This window comes from Ixodes scapularis, unplaced genomic scaffold, assembly GCF_016920785.2.
Source record: "Ixodes scapularis isolate PalLabHiFi unplaced genomic scaffold, ASM1692078v2 PGA_scaffold12__126_contigs__length_90152505, whole genome shotgun sequence".
Lineage (NCBI taxonomy): Eukaryota > Metazoa > Arthropoda > Arachnida > Ixodida > Ixodidae > Ixodes > Ixodes scapularis.
Window position 1 is genome coordinate 9,001,498 of NW_024609838.1, and position 13,100 is coordinate 9,014,597.

The window sequence follows — 13,100 nt, forward strand, 5'->3', positions numbered from 1 at the left end:
TACACTTATGAACAAGAAAAATACACTGGAGTAGATAAAAAAGAGGATTATTAAGTATAAACAACGAAGATGAAAAGTATGTCTAGAGCGAGGTGATGCGATTCCAACGGAGAGCAGCCAGACGACGGGGGCCGACAGAACACCGATCCCAAGATTCCTCGCGCGCGCGCCGGGGCGCTTGGGAGGACTGCAAATGGTCTATTGCGATTTAGAGGAACAACCCATAATGGCTATCGCTTCAAAAAAAAAAAAAAACATGTTGAGGAAGCCGGCATTTATCGTATAGTGAACTCTCTCGAGTCAGCGATATGGGCTAGGCACCTTCGCAGCAGGGCATGATCCTGTCGTCGGTGGAGAGGGTGCCGTCACTGCAGGCAGCCTTGAGCAGTTCCCCGCCCGTGGTGCAGACGGCGTTGTACCTGGCCAGCAGGACCAGCTTCACGATGCCTCGCGAGAAGGAGTACGTGGGGAACCAGCGGCACAGAAACCCCAAGGACACGATCGCCACCGTCATCAGGAACGACGGCGCGTACGCGGCCAACAGGTCGAACAGTTCCACAGTCAGAGATCCCACGATGCCTGCGAAGAGATTGTCATCGGAAGCTGTTTAATCACAAGTTGGGCGCCTCCTGCTCGGCTCGTTAAAATCTTTGTTTTATTTTATTTATTGGTTCATTTGCCGGTCAAGGCAACTACAGGAACGCAGTGTGGTGTAACAAAAATAACAAACAAAGCAATAACAAAAATATATTACTGTGAGGTTTACTGAGCACACCACCAGGCGCGGGGGATTCCAAGAAGCGGATCCCGCGTGGGTTCGTTATCTGTTGCGTTTCTCCCCGCGCCTGGTCGTCGGCGACTTGTTAATGGGAGTGGGGACGGAAGCGGGACGGGTCCCCCGCACTTCGGAATGTGCGCCCGTTCGTAACCTCGGACAGGGACGTCTCGGGCGGCTGTGCTTCCGACGCGCTGAGTACTTTTTGTGTTTGTGTTTTGTTTGGCGTCCCCATCCAAGATGTGAAGAGCCACTGACCAAGGGTTTCTTGGTGGTGCCTTCGGGAGTCGGGTTCGCGGCCCGGGGGTCTGACTTTCCCGTCGTTGACGGAGACCGCGGTGCGCCCGACATGTGTGTATGTGCGTGGGTGGGTGTTTTTCTGTGAGTCTTTTTGGAGTGTTTTTGTTGTTTAGAGTGTTCTCCCTGATTGGCTGCGAGAAGACCTTTTGGGATTGGTCGTTGAGCAAGTGGGAGAGGGGGGGAAACTTAAATAAGCGACCGAAGAAGGGGCCGAAGGGCTGCTTGGTCCATGGAAAGCGTCTTGTAACTTTCAACTGTTCTGTCTTGTAAATATATTCATTCTTTTCATCATCGACTGTTGAGTCCCGTCTTGAAATCCGTCGTCTCTACGATCCGGCGACCCGCCGCCTCTGCCTCTGAACATCATCACCGACGCAATCCTCACGGAAGAGAAACGAACAAACATCACTATTACCACAAAGAAATACCGGTAAATCAAACTGGCATCAAACTGTCACCCTACGAACAATGAAAAAAAAAGAGGAAAACTTGAGCACTGATTAGTAAGACACCGTAAATCAACGTCTCGAGTTAACCGAGGAAGTTTACGAAGGATATGCGCGCGTAACTTACATAACCTTATTAAAAGCGTAAAAGCACGTTTTCTTTGGAAGAGCTTTGGCCCTCAAGCAATGAGCAAAACAAACAGACAAACCATCAGAAAAAAAAAATATATATGCGAAGTTGCCGCTCTCTGTTCGTACCAGCGAGCATGAAGGTCAGTGCCAGGACAAAGTAGGCTCTGTCCGACTCCGAGAACATCATCGTGCACAGGTAGATGAGCGGCAACATGGCGAAGCAGTAGGCGAGCATCAGAAGCCACATGGCCGCTGGGAACGAAAATACGGTAACATTCGTGTATTTTGAGTTTGTGTGCGCGTGCTTCTTTGGTTGTTCGTTTGCTTGTATGTGAGGCGTCCTTTTAGCGTCCTATGAGTTATACACCAAGTTCCGGTCACATTCATTGATCGATTGCTTTGGTTTTAACGATCCAAAGTCTTTCAGGGCCATTGAGCGCTTCCGGAGTTTTATTTATAGTATGCCCTATTTATAATCCATATACATTGCGCTACATGCTGACATTCATCGCGTCGTGCGGAAACAAACATTGCTGATTCCGAAAATACACACTATTGCAAGAGATTAGATCGACTCTAGTCACTGGCAGGATTAGAACGACAGGTCCTTCCGTTGCCTCCAGCTCCTGCTTTCTAACTTCGACAAGGCTTTTGGCGAGCCTCGAGCGTGCACGCGAAGCACGGTGGAGGGCAACGAGCGCCTGTTGTGGGCCGGGCATTCAAAAGAGACTTCCTGCCGTTCTTTTTCTGCCAGTGACCATAGTGGCAACCTGAACCATTCGTCGAAGGGCCCTTAACTTCTATTTATAAATCGCAGTAAGCCGTAATTGTAAGGTAACAACGGTATCGCCGGTCGAGGTCACGGGGGCGGCGTTTGGGAACGAACATAGAAGGCCATCGTACGCGCAACGCGATACGCAATTATTCCTAGTACAAAATTGGCGCTCTACTGAAAAAAAAAAATCCTGCACAACAAATACCACACAGCTAACTACTAAAAATCTCAATTTTACAACCGAAGACGGTGCCTCGCATGACCACAATGCGCAACGCAACTGGTTCCCACAACAGCCGTCTTGTGGTGCAAGATTAAATGCAAAAAAATTGCGATCGTTTCTTCGAGCTCGATACGCTCTTTTCTAGCGCATAGAAACCACTGAAACCAAAATAATAAAAAGAAGGCTACGCTATTTGCGTCATAAAAATCAAGATTTAATTGACGGCAGAAATGATAACACACACGACAAAGACTGCAAGCATGAAAAACTTTACACATCAGAATGCCCAAGAGCGTACTAGTGTATATGCAGTGATAGTGTCAATGTTTCATTTCAGCGTGCACCATGAGGCAGCGAGCGTATACAGTCCTGTCCTCGTGTACGCTCTAATCAATGATGGGCAACGCAAAGACTCGACATAGAGGTCTCCATCACAATCTCAGGCCAGGCGTCCGCCTGGTCAATCAATTTAATTCACCGCTCAAAAATTGTCGTCTGCTTACTCACCCCAGTACGTCCCGGGAAGCGTGTCGTGACTGAAAATAAATGCCACCATGAAGACGCACGAGCTGACCATGGCCCCGGCGCCGTCGAAGAGCAGATGGCCGATCCAGTAGAGCGAACCAGACATCCCCGTCATCAACTGCAGGTGCTTGAAGCCGCTCAGCCGCTCGCCGATCGGCTCCACAAGGTGACAGGCCGAGTAGAAGCCCATCGCCAGGGACACGAAGAACGAGTTCAGAGCTCGGGACAAGGTGTTCTGCCTGAAGAATGTGTCGTCGATCCGATCCGAGGCCAGCTTGCCGTACTGGCTTTCGAAGATGGCCCGCTGGACGGAGTCATCGTCGAGCAGGGGAGAGTTTACCAGGGTGATCGTGGACCGGCTTTCGCCGGACACGCTGCGGAGGAGTGCCGTGTGGTACATGTTGACCACCAGGGGGCCGCTGTGGGGGCACTGGCCGTTGTACCAAAGGAACACCCTGGAAGGAACGAATGCATCGTTCACTGAGTTTGGTTACGGAATGACCTAATAAATAATTTCATTTCTGTATGAGTTCACTAAGGTAGGGTTTTGTGTGTTTGAGAGGCGGGACCCATCAGGGCGAGGGGGCTGTTTCGTGTGCCCACTGGCATCAATTGTAATTCTGGGCGGACTTCCCAGGGGCGGGGCCTTAGGACTGTGTGAAGGAAATGTACCGAGCCTTGGGCGCGCAGGCGCTGAAGTCTCAATTTGGCAGGGCTGTATTTTTGATAGTCTTAGCTAAACCTTTGTTCCTTGCAAGCCGGTCAAGGAAGTTCTAAGCGCTCAAAACCAGTGCTTAGACGCTGGACCCCATGGAGTGAAAAAAAGCGAAGAGTTCTGCCAGGTGGGCTCTTGATCTGCGCATGGCATCTGATGTTGAGCCACGTGCAAAGGAATCGTGAAGCAGGGTGAAGTTCGTCGATTCTTCGTCACGTATTCGCTCCTACGAGTTCAGTGTTTTTATTCACCGATGTACTCCATTTTTTGTTTGAGGGGCATGGGCTACATTTTGCGTGGACTACAAGAGTCCGCTGAAGACTGTGGCGCTACGCTTAATGGTCTTTCCACTCAGGCTGGCGATCGCTTGATCTAAAATTGTTTAAAGTATTCATATGCCGACTTAACAAAACAGTATGTATCCGATTATATTTAAGTTTACTAAGCTGTGTAGATACGTGCTCGAGCTTCTCTTCGTGTCATAAAATTAGTGCCCCATATATACAGCCCGATGCCAACAACATCAAAGCTCACCTGTCGTTCTTGTGAAGGCTGACCCCGTACTGGTATTCGAAGATGTAGACATTAATATCTTCGTCAGCCATCAGCAGAAGCTCACGCTCCATGGAGGTGCCGTTAACGACAAACAGGTTAACGCCGTTCTCCACCAGAACCGGGCGCATGAAGTCGCTGAGAAAATGGTTCTGCGAGCCGTCCCCTTCCACAAATCCGTACGATCTGTCGAACACCGCGGCTGCCTTGTAAGTGACGTTGCGCTGGTAGGGCCGCGACTCGAACCTGACCAGGCGTATTGTTAGTCCCAGAAGGATCAATGTCAGAAGTGGGAGCAGCAGGGAGAGCGACTTGAACCACCAGATTCGCGTCCAAATATGAAAACGCTTGTCCAGGAGAGTCCCCAGCACGCTCATTGTGCTTGGACTGCTTGTTCTTGCGGTGCAGAGCTGCCGAAGTGCTTCTAGTTCTGCGTGGAAATTTCCATTCCAGCCTAAATCCAAAAGTAGCCGATGCTACGAGGTAATGAAGCCAATCAAAGAGTGTCAAAAGTGCAAGTCTCTAGGCCTTCCCCGTACATGATTGGTCCAGTAATGAAAGATCACGCGCATGCACATACTCCGTGCAAAGCTTGTCCTATCTTTTCCTTCTGCTATACAGCGTCTTACCCTAAAGCGAACTAAAACACAAATACTTGAAAAAAACTACCTTAAAAAAATGGTAGTCCGCCTAAAAACTATCTAGTACGGTCAAAAATATACAAACAAAACGGTATTGCGTTTAATCTTGTTATTCTTAGTGTCTATTAATAACCCCCCCCCCTCCCAAAAAAAAAAAAAAAAAAAAAAAGATCAAACTTTTATTGAGGTTTCTCCGCAACAAGGTGTAAAGTTGGGTGAGTTGGTTGATGGGCATATTAAATGACTTCTTTGCAGCTGTAGCTTTGCAGCTTTGCATTTCTGTCGTCCTAATAAAAAATAAAAAAAAAAGATCTTGGAAAGTCAATATGTTTTTTTTGATTATTAGCAGTCATCAGAAATGATCTACGGGGAGCGCTATTATTTTATGGCATAGGCATACTTCAATTCACACGAGCTTTAAAGAAATCTAGAGAGGTTTTTCGGCTGAGTGGTTTTTTATCATTATTCTGTTATAAAACATTCATTAGCACTGATTTTCTGAAAAAAATGTTATAAACAGTATCATGTAAAAAAAAAAAAGTTTTGCCTTCCTACTCTGGTGAAGAAGAAAGGCCAGCGAAGCTGTACGCTCGTACCGTGTGTTACTTCTTCGGCCTCGCCTGTTTTGCGCGCTGTTTCCTACGATGAACCTTATGGCCCTACCTACGAACTACCGACTCGCCCGATTATCCATTCTTCTATGATAGCTGGAGAAGTTGCCGCCATCTATGAGCGAAAGCGGCAAACTGACTGGTTGTCTGGTTGCCACCGTTGCTCATAGATGGCGGTAACTGTCCACAGGTTTGTGTAGTTTTGTGTCGACATTCGTTTGGTACCGTACACGAAACTGGGGAACTAGCCCTTCAGGTCAAGGACTACAACTCATCTTTATCAGAGCACCTTGGCGGATGAATACAAATCAAGGTTTACCGAGGCTCAGAGCCGAGGAAACATTCCAGCAAAGTGCATGACAAAATTTGTGTACATAAACAAATCAATCGCGTTTTAATGAGAAATTTTAGCGTATATTTTAATAAAACCGATTCGAGCAGTCGGAAGGCTAAAATTAAACGGCACTTTGAGTATAGAAGTTAGTTTGATGAAGCTCGATCGTAATGTGCGCAGACATTTTTCATCGCGATCAAGTCGACTTCAAAACTGGCAGTCATAATGCGAAGTTTTCAGAGGGATATATGTCCATGATATCTCGCCTCAAAACCGAACATTGTATTTCACGTATCGTGTAGATCTGCATGTCAGCACTACTATGTGCTGTATAAAATTTGGGAAAGCATTAAAGTGAAGTGAAAGAAATAAAAATATCGATCCTAATAGGATTGTAAGACGTTAAATGAGCTCTTCCCTCCTGAAAACTGTGGACGCGCGGCAGTGGTCTTCTGAGGCCAGCTGCATTAAAATCCAACGCAATTTCTTTAGCGTGTCCTTTGACCGACCTTGCTGTTCCATGCTCGCCTCATATTCTGCAAGGGTCGGTGAAGTCTTGAACTCCTGCCCGGCACCCTTGAAGTCGGGGATCCCAACCATCCTGAAAGAGAGCGAGGCGGATGTCTGAAATCAACGTAGAGGGGGTGCTCAAAGTAAACATTTACTCAGTTACTTTCAACAGACCACGACTGTTATCGGTTTCTTACTATTAGCTAACAGTGAACAAAAGTTTGCACATCGTTACCACGGAAGGACCTGTTTTGTGGGAAGCGCATTGTCATTCGAGTTCCGCGTGCTCAGCCTTCACCCAGCATCAATGTCAAAACTCATGTCTTTGTACTCACAAATCTCATAATATTAAAAAAAAAAAAAAACGCATGGGTGCAGCGTGATCACGTGGTGAAAGATAGACGGATGACCGGGGCAACGAGTGCGTAGCTTCCACCGCTCTGTCAGCTCAGGGGTGTATGCAGTACGTAGAGGGCGCTTTCTGCCGCTTGTCCACAAAGCTCGGTGCTTACCCAACGCCTGTGTTGCACTGGAGTTACACGTCACCGAACTCTATCGAGCGTGCGGCACAGATCGGACAGGATTGCTGCGTCAGCATTGGGTGCCGGAAATTAAGTTCAATGATTCTTAATTCGCTGATTAAAACACGAGGTCCGTCGTCACGCTGCGGCGGCAACAAGACAAGTAATTTTTGTATTTTGTCCTCCGAGCTGAAAAGAACCACTAGAAGCGTGATTGTTCAATTTCTTGCCCAATGCCTGCCACCTTTCCCTCTGTATATAAAACTGGCACACGGGACGCGCTAGATAAGCCACAGCGCCGTCCATATATCCGTTCTAAGGTTCGAACATCTCCACGCATCGAGCGTATTTGACCAATGCGAAGCGGCAAGTTCCTCTGCTTCTTCTGCAGGGGGTATACCGTGTCGTCAGATCGCCGAGCTCTGGTTTGTTCTGAATGAAGGATAGTGGTTAGACCTCAAGGCAGCTTGCTTTGAGATCTACCCACTGTCCTTTCAATCGGAACCAATCAGAGCTCGGCGTCTATCTGACGTCACCGCAACTCTTGCGCAAGAAGCCGCTACAAGACAAGTCCTGCGCCTTTCCCCGGAAGACGTCATCGCTAGTGGGTCGACGCAGCGTCGCCTACCTTGCTTCAGTGTCGCCGCCAGCGCGTTTCGCAGCGTCTCACAACGAACGTGAAGCTATGGCACGCGGCGACGCCAAGACACGGGCGTCTGCCGCTTTGTTTCGGCTCATGTGGAGCTTGAGCGTGTTTGCCGCTTGGGGTCGGGTCGGAGATCCACCAACGACGACGTCACGCGCATGCGTCTTCTTAGCGGTATTCACTTGACCCCGTCGTGTCTGCTCAATGTTCGCGCAACGTCTTCCCGTACTTGAGGTACACGTCCTCCAGGGTGGTGGAGGTGACGCTCATGACGGCGATGCCTAGAGCCGTCCTCCGTCTGTCCAAGGTGTGGACGAGGGCGGCCATCTTTGAGATGCTCCTCAGGGTGCCCAGCCAGTAGATGACCTCGATTCGACTGTCTTGTCTGCGCCTGATGGCGCCCATGTACGCGTGGATGAGCTTGCGGACAGCGTCCCCCCTGCAAAGAAGACCGGGGGGGGGGGGGGGGGGGATTCCTTTTCCCAGGAAAAACTGCATAATGCGAACACGACTCTTGTCCCTTCAAGGACAAATGGGAGAGTAGAACCTGTACACCCTGGGTCGAACAGCTTCCTTTTCATGCCTTGGCCATTCGGAAAGCTCTATTTACCCGTTTGCCTCAGGGGCCTTCTAAAGGGCGCTATTGGCGACAAGACGTTTCGGTGGCTTCCTTTTATAATTCAATTTTATGACGTCACAACCGGGATTATTGATTTCCAGCGACAATTTAGATGGTAGGATTTCTCATACTTAAAGGGGCCCTACAATCCTAATTAAGCGTCTTAATTTTTTGCTGTTGCCACGTCTATTGTGGTTCGGGCAACCCAGCGGGCACGGGAAGAGTAACTAAATATCAGTGCGTCGTATTTTAACCCGACGACGCGGAAACCTCCTCCTCTTACGGGGGCGCCCCGGGTGTCGGACGCGCGCAGCATGTGACGAAATCATGACGTTGATGCTTCTGGTCAGCCGAGGAGAGAGAGATGAACAAAAAGTAAGGGCGCAAACGTTGTACATTGCACATGGTTGAAAAAAACCCGAGACTGCGGGTAAACGACACAACACTAAAAAGTCTCTATAACACAACACTAAAAAGTAGAGACTTTTTAGTGTTGTGTCGTTTACCCGCAGTCTCGGGGTTTTTTCAACCAAGAGAGAGATGCCCCGTTGCCGGGCAGCTCTCTCTCCTCGGTTTTATCTGCTTTCCCCGTCTTCCCCTCTCTCCCCACATTCCTTAGTAACCGCGGAAATCAATCACTACAAGACGTTATAGTGAATTGGATGTGAATCGTGGAGGGCCGAACACGGCGACGCAGTTGGTCGAGTATATTTCCAATAGTGAATGACAAAATGAGAACGGTACATAGTCGTGACAAGCTGAATCCAAAGTATCACGGCTATTCGCAACTCCAGCGCGCCGCTCGCCCCCTTGCGGATGAATGAAGAACGAGAGGAGCGGGGAAGGCGGTGGAGGCGCGGAGACGATGGCAGGGACTGTCGACCTTGGCTAGCCTTGGCGCCTTGGTGCTGCTATTACCGCATAGTTATAACCTGCATGATTGTGCGTGAAGCAATTAAAAAAAAGAAAGAAAGAAGTGAGCCGGTTAAACTATGAATACTTGTGTTCCGCCTCGCAGCAGCGTTTCACAAACGGACCGGGATGTCAAACTAATTAGGGATTTCTTGTACATTGCATACGCCAGCTCAATCAGTGCTCAACGTGACGGCAAAGCTCCCGTTATATATATAGTAGTGTACAGCTCTATAGCGTATGTACGAAAAGTCTCTTGTTTGCCCTAAGTGGGAGAAAACTGTTCGCGCGACGGTATGTCGAGCAATACGGCGTGCAAGGTCGTCTGCTCCTTGCTCACCTCGTGCGTTTGTTTACCCTCTATGTTGCTTTCTGATTGGCGTGCTCTTCCTTGCATTCCGATGAGCCAAAGACGCGTTTTGGAATACTTGTTCTTCGCATAGACATCAGGAATGGATTCGCGTTTTAAGGCCGTTACAAGGTACATGACCACTTGCTTCAAGCACTTTCAAAACACAGAATACGCGTACTTGCTTTCAAGTTATTACAAAAACAATTACTAAGGAAATGCTCGACGCATTTTAAGCGCGTCTGTGTTGGAGCCTACGAGGACGAGCGCTTAGAACGGGCAGTTTTGGCGAGTCGAGTCGCAACGTTGCGTTGCAACTAACACTGTACACGAATGTAGTATACGGTATATTAAAATATGTTTTAAAGAAGAATAAATGAAACATCTAAACACGCAGATCACGTTAATAGGCAGTGTGATCATGGCGTTGCTGCAGGCTACCGCGATCACGGCAAGGCTTCCGGCGCGCGCTGAAAATTAAGGCTGGTTCAGACATGTACAACGAGCGCGATGCGTCCGTTGCAACCGAAGCGACCGGAACGACCGCTCTGCGCCGCGCGTACACACACCTGCAACCACTGCAACAAGCGCAGCGGGTCGGCAGCACGGCGACCGCTGCGCTGCCGACCCGCTGCGCTTGTATCACTACAATATCATTGACCGCCTCTCCGTTGCCGTCAGCTGTTTCAGCGGTGCCTCCAAAAAGAAGGGGACGCGCTGCCACTCACTTGCGTAACAGAAAATAGACAGACCGTCTTCTATGACCTCAAGCTTTATTACTCTTTTCAGGATAAGCTTGCAGGGTAGTGCATTAAAAAAAAAAAGAAGAAAGAGATCCAGTACGCCGTCTTGCACGATCACGACTTTAATACACGACTTTGCCAACAGTACAAATCTCGCCACACGCCTTTTCTACGATTATAAAAGACGATGTAATCTTAGCAACGATATAGAAACGTAGAAATATAATTTGACAGACGATGCGAGCGTTCAGGATTGCTAACACTAATCACCTTTTTCGGGCGATGAAAACGAGTAAAAAATTCGCATCCTTTATACGGTACGCACCAGTAATACCTTGAACTTGGGCACACGCAAGGAATGCGCCAAATCAGAAATCCGGGCGATGTTCGAGGACACAAATGCTCAGAAAGCACCACTATAGTCGAAGTAAACAAACACGACGGCACGGGCGTTTCTGCTGTCTTGAGAGTACAACCACGACATCGCCGCACGAGTAGGTGGATCTTCCCTTCTAATACGTGCTGGGTTATCATAGCGACACACGACGAAAATTCACAGTCAAGGCTAGCGCTTTTACGCGGAACGATGAACTTTCACCCCGACGTCGACGATCACCACCGACGCCATGTTTGCAGACAGAAGGAGGCGACCCGCGACCGGCAGACCGGCATGCAACGCGCTCGACTCATTCTCCTCGACCTGTGATTGGTCTGTCGTTGCGGTCGCTTCGGTCGTTTCCAACGCATCGGGGAAAGTTGGGCTCGCTCCAACTCCTTGCGTCGGGAACGACACGTGCGTGCGTCCCTCCGTCGCTATGGCAACTGACGGTTGCAGACCGTTGCAACGGTCGTTTCGGTTGTTCCGGTCGTTCCGGTCGCTACGGACGCATGTGTGTGAACGGGCCTTTACGCTTCAAAGGCGCAGCGCGAGCTTCCGGTTGCAATGATGCACCGTACGGCAGCCTGCGGACACCCTATCCTTAAACTTCATATTAGTAAGCATAGCGCGGTTTGATCACTTGTTGCAGTACACTAAAATCGCGACGGTCAGAAGCGAGTTCTGAGCCTGTGACACGATTACGTCAGTACTTGGAACGCGGCTCTTTTGGGAGCTCCAAGGATGCGTGAATTCTTACCCTAGACGCTACTTTACCATCAGATTGGAGCCTGGCCACCGAGGCATCGAGAAAAATGAACAGGCAAACGAGCTCGCCAGAGTAAATAGTCAACTGGGCCCTTCCATTCTTTGGCCATTCACCTACGGCACCTACCAACATAGAAAAAAACTGCACTCGGAAAGAACTGATCTACTCCAACAACTCAGAGATAAAAGCACCACCTTAACAAGCACCTCCAAAGTCCTCACTAGACGACAGTCAGTCACCATCGGGAGGGCACAGACAGGAACACTCCTCACACAACATTACAAACATTGCACAGACGGTTTACCCTGGAAATCCGAAATGCACAAACTGCGGCGTATATCCAAACAACAAGCACGCGTTCTGGGAATACCCAGCAACAAAGGACACAACACCAAAATACCTCACCCGCTTACCGCAATCATCCACTTGGGAGGAGTGGATTACCTCCCGGAGGGGCACAGAGTACACCGTATAGACCGCACTGACGGAACTTACGAGCGAAATCCTCGGGGAAGAGGGCTGAATGAAGGTGATGCGTGCCTGGGACGACAGACTTTGAGGAATAAAGTTTAATCTTTCCGTCCCTCTTTCGGAGCTTGACGGTCACCGTGCGCGGATCTCTTTTTTACGCACTAATGCATAGGCAAAGCGCAAACACTATGATATCTTAATCACCCTCAAAAATCTTTTGCCCCAAACAGTGACGTGGCTGGTGCTCCAAACGTGTTCTTTCTCCCCGAAAGTTCGAAAATTGAGGATTCCGCAACTTTGAAACATCAACGTGCTCGTTTTTCAGACACACATCAACACCTCCATCACCTGTGATATGCTCTTGCCCGGTCTGCTTCGTATTTGTAAACAAATAAATTATTTTTAGCGCACTGACCAACCTCAGCGAGTAGGCGCAAAAATATCTTAGAGGATCTATCCACGTCTCTTTCGACATCTTGGAACTAAAGCCCTGCCATCCATAAGGCGTTGGAGTTGCGAATAGTCGGCCTAACACCAGGTCGCATGATGTATGTGCCATTACTAGATGATGACTAGGTCACTACCTTCACCTAGTAATTAGAACGAATAACAAAACACGCGCACTGCTTATACGTTCCGTCCACTGGGTGAAGGTGGTTATACATATACTTACTAGGATGTGTAGTGGCTCCTAGGGCTAGCGGTGAGAGTTAGTATCAGTTTCTTGGAAAGGATAGTTTTAGATACTGTGTCCTGATGAAGACGTTCGTAGTGCAAGTTACTAGCTAGAGGCCGTTACTAGCAAGTTCATTACCACCCACGGTTACTAAAAACCAAGTAATCAAAGTGTAAACAGTTACTAGCTTTTGATTGGCGAATTAAGTGAGCTCTTCTTAGAAGAGGCATTATCAGAGGCAGGAAGCCCCTGCCGGGGGCGAGCCTCCAGCGCGAGCTTGCGACCTTCGATTACACATCGATGTCCCGTGAACTTCGAGCGTGCTCGCTGAGCTAACTCACGACAGATGGCAACGAGCGCATTATAAAAGCCGAGCATTCGAAAAAAAAAAAAAATTACGCCATCCATTTTTTGTTTAGTCTATGACGATATACATTCCGAGCATTGACGTCATAGCTGCCATTTAGATGACCACGCTG

At 48.8% G+C, this 13,100-nt stretch overlaps 2 protein-coding genes across 2 annotated transcripts; both read right to left on the reverse strand.

Annotated features, from left to right (window-relative positions):
• Nucleotides 1-313: 313 nt before the first annotated feature.
• Nucleotides 314-4,820, reverse strand: LOC121835299 (phospholipid-transporting ATPase ABCA7-like). Its single transcript, XM_042289313.1, has 4 exons — nucleotides 4,426-4,820; nucleotides 3,159-3,631; nucleotides 1,780-1,905; nucleotides 314-579 (listed from the first exon to the last, which is right to left on the reverse strand). Exons 1-4 carry the CDS (start codon nucleotides 4,818-4,820, stop codon nucleotides 314-316), a joined length of 1,260 nt encoding a protein of 419 aa, XP_042145247.1.
• A 1,169-nt stretch (nucleotides 4,821-5,989) lies between these two features.
• On the reverse strand, nucleotides 5,990-8,148 carry LOC121835262. The gene is made up of 2 exons (XM_042289260.1): nucleotides 7,936-8,148; nucleotides 5,990-6,630 (listed from the first exon to the last, which is right to left on the reverse strand). The coding sequence occupies exons 1-2, from the start codon at nucleotides 8,109-8,111 to the stop codon at nucleotides 6,432-6,434; spliced, it is 375 nt and encodes a 124-aa protein (XP_042145194.1). The 5' UTR covers nucleotides 8,112-8,148; the 3' UTR covers nucleotides 5,990-6,431.
• Nucleotides 8,149-13,100: the final 4,952 nt, after the last annotated feature.

Bases quoted from the DNA above. Each gene is read 5' to 3' on its own strand.
- LOC121835262 (XM_042289260.1), bottom strand. From the start codon at position 8,111: ATGGGCGCCATCAGGCGCAGACAAGACAGTCGAATCGAGGTCATCTAC. The intron at 6,631-7,935 runs GTACGGGAAGAC...GCTCTCTTTCAG, and splicing joins CTGGAGGACGTGTACCTCAA to GATGGTTGGGATCCCCGACT.
- LOC121835299 (XM_042289313.1), bottom strand. From the start codon at position 4,820: ATGAGCGTGCTGGGGACTCTCCTGGACAAGCGTTTTCATATTTGGACG. The intron at 3,632-4,425 runs GTGAGCTTTGAT...CGTTCCTTCCAG, and splicing joins AGCCTTCACAAGAACGACAG to GGTGTTCCTTTGGTACAACG. The intron at 580-1,779 runs GTACGAACAGAG...ATCTCTTCGCAG, and splicing joins ACTGACCTTCATGCTCGCTG to GCATCGTGGGATCTCTGACT.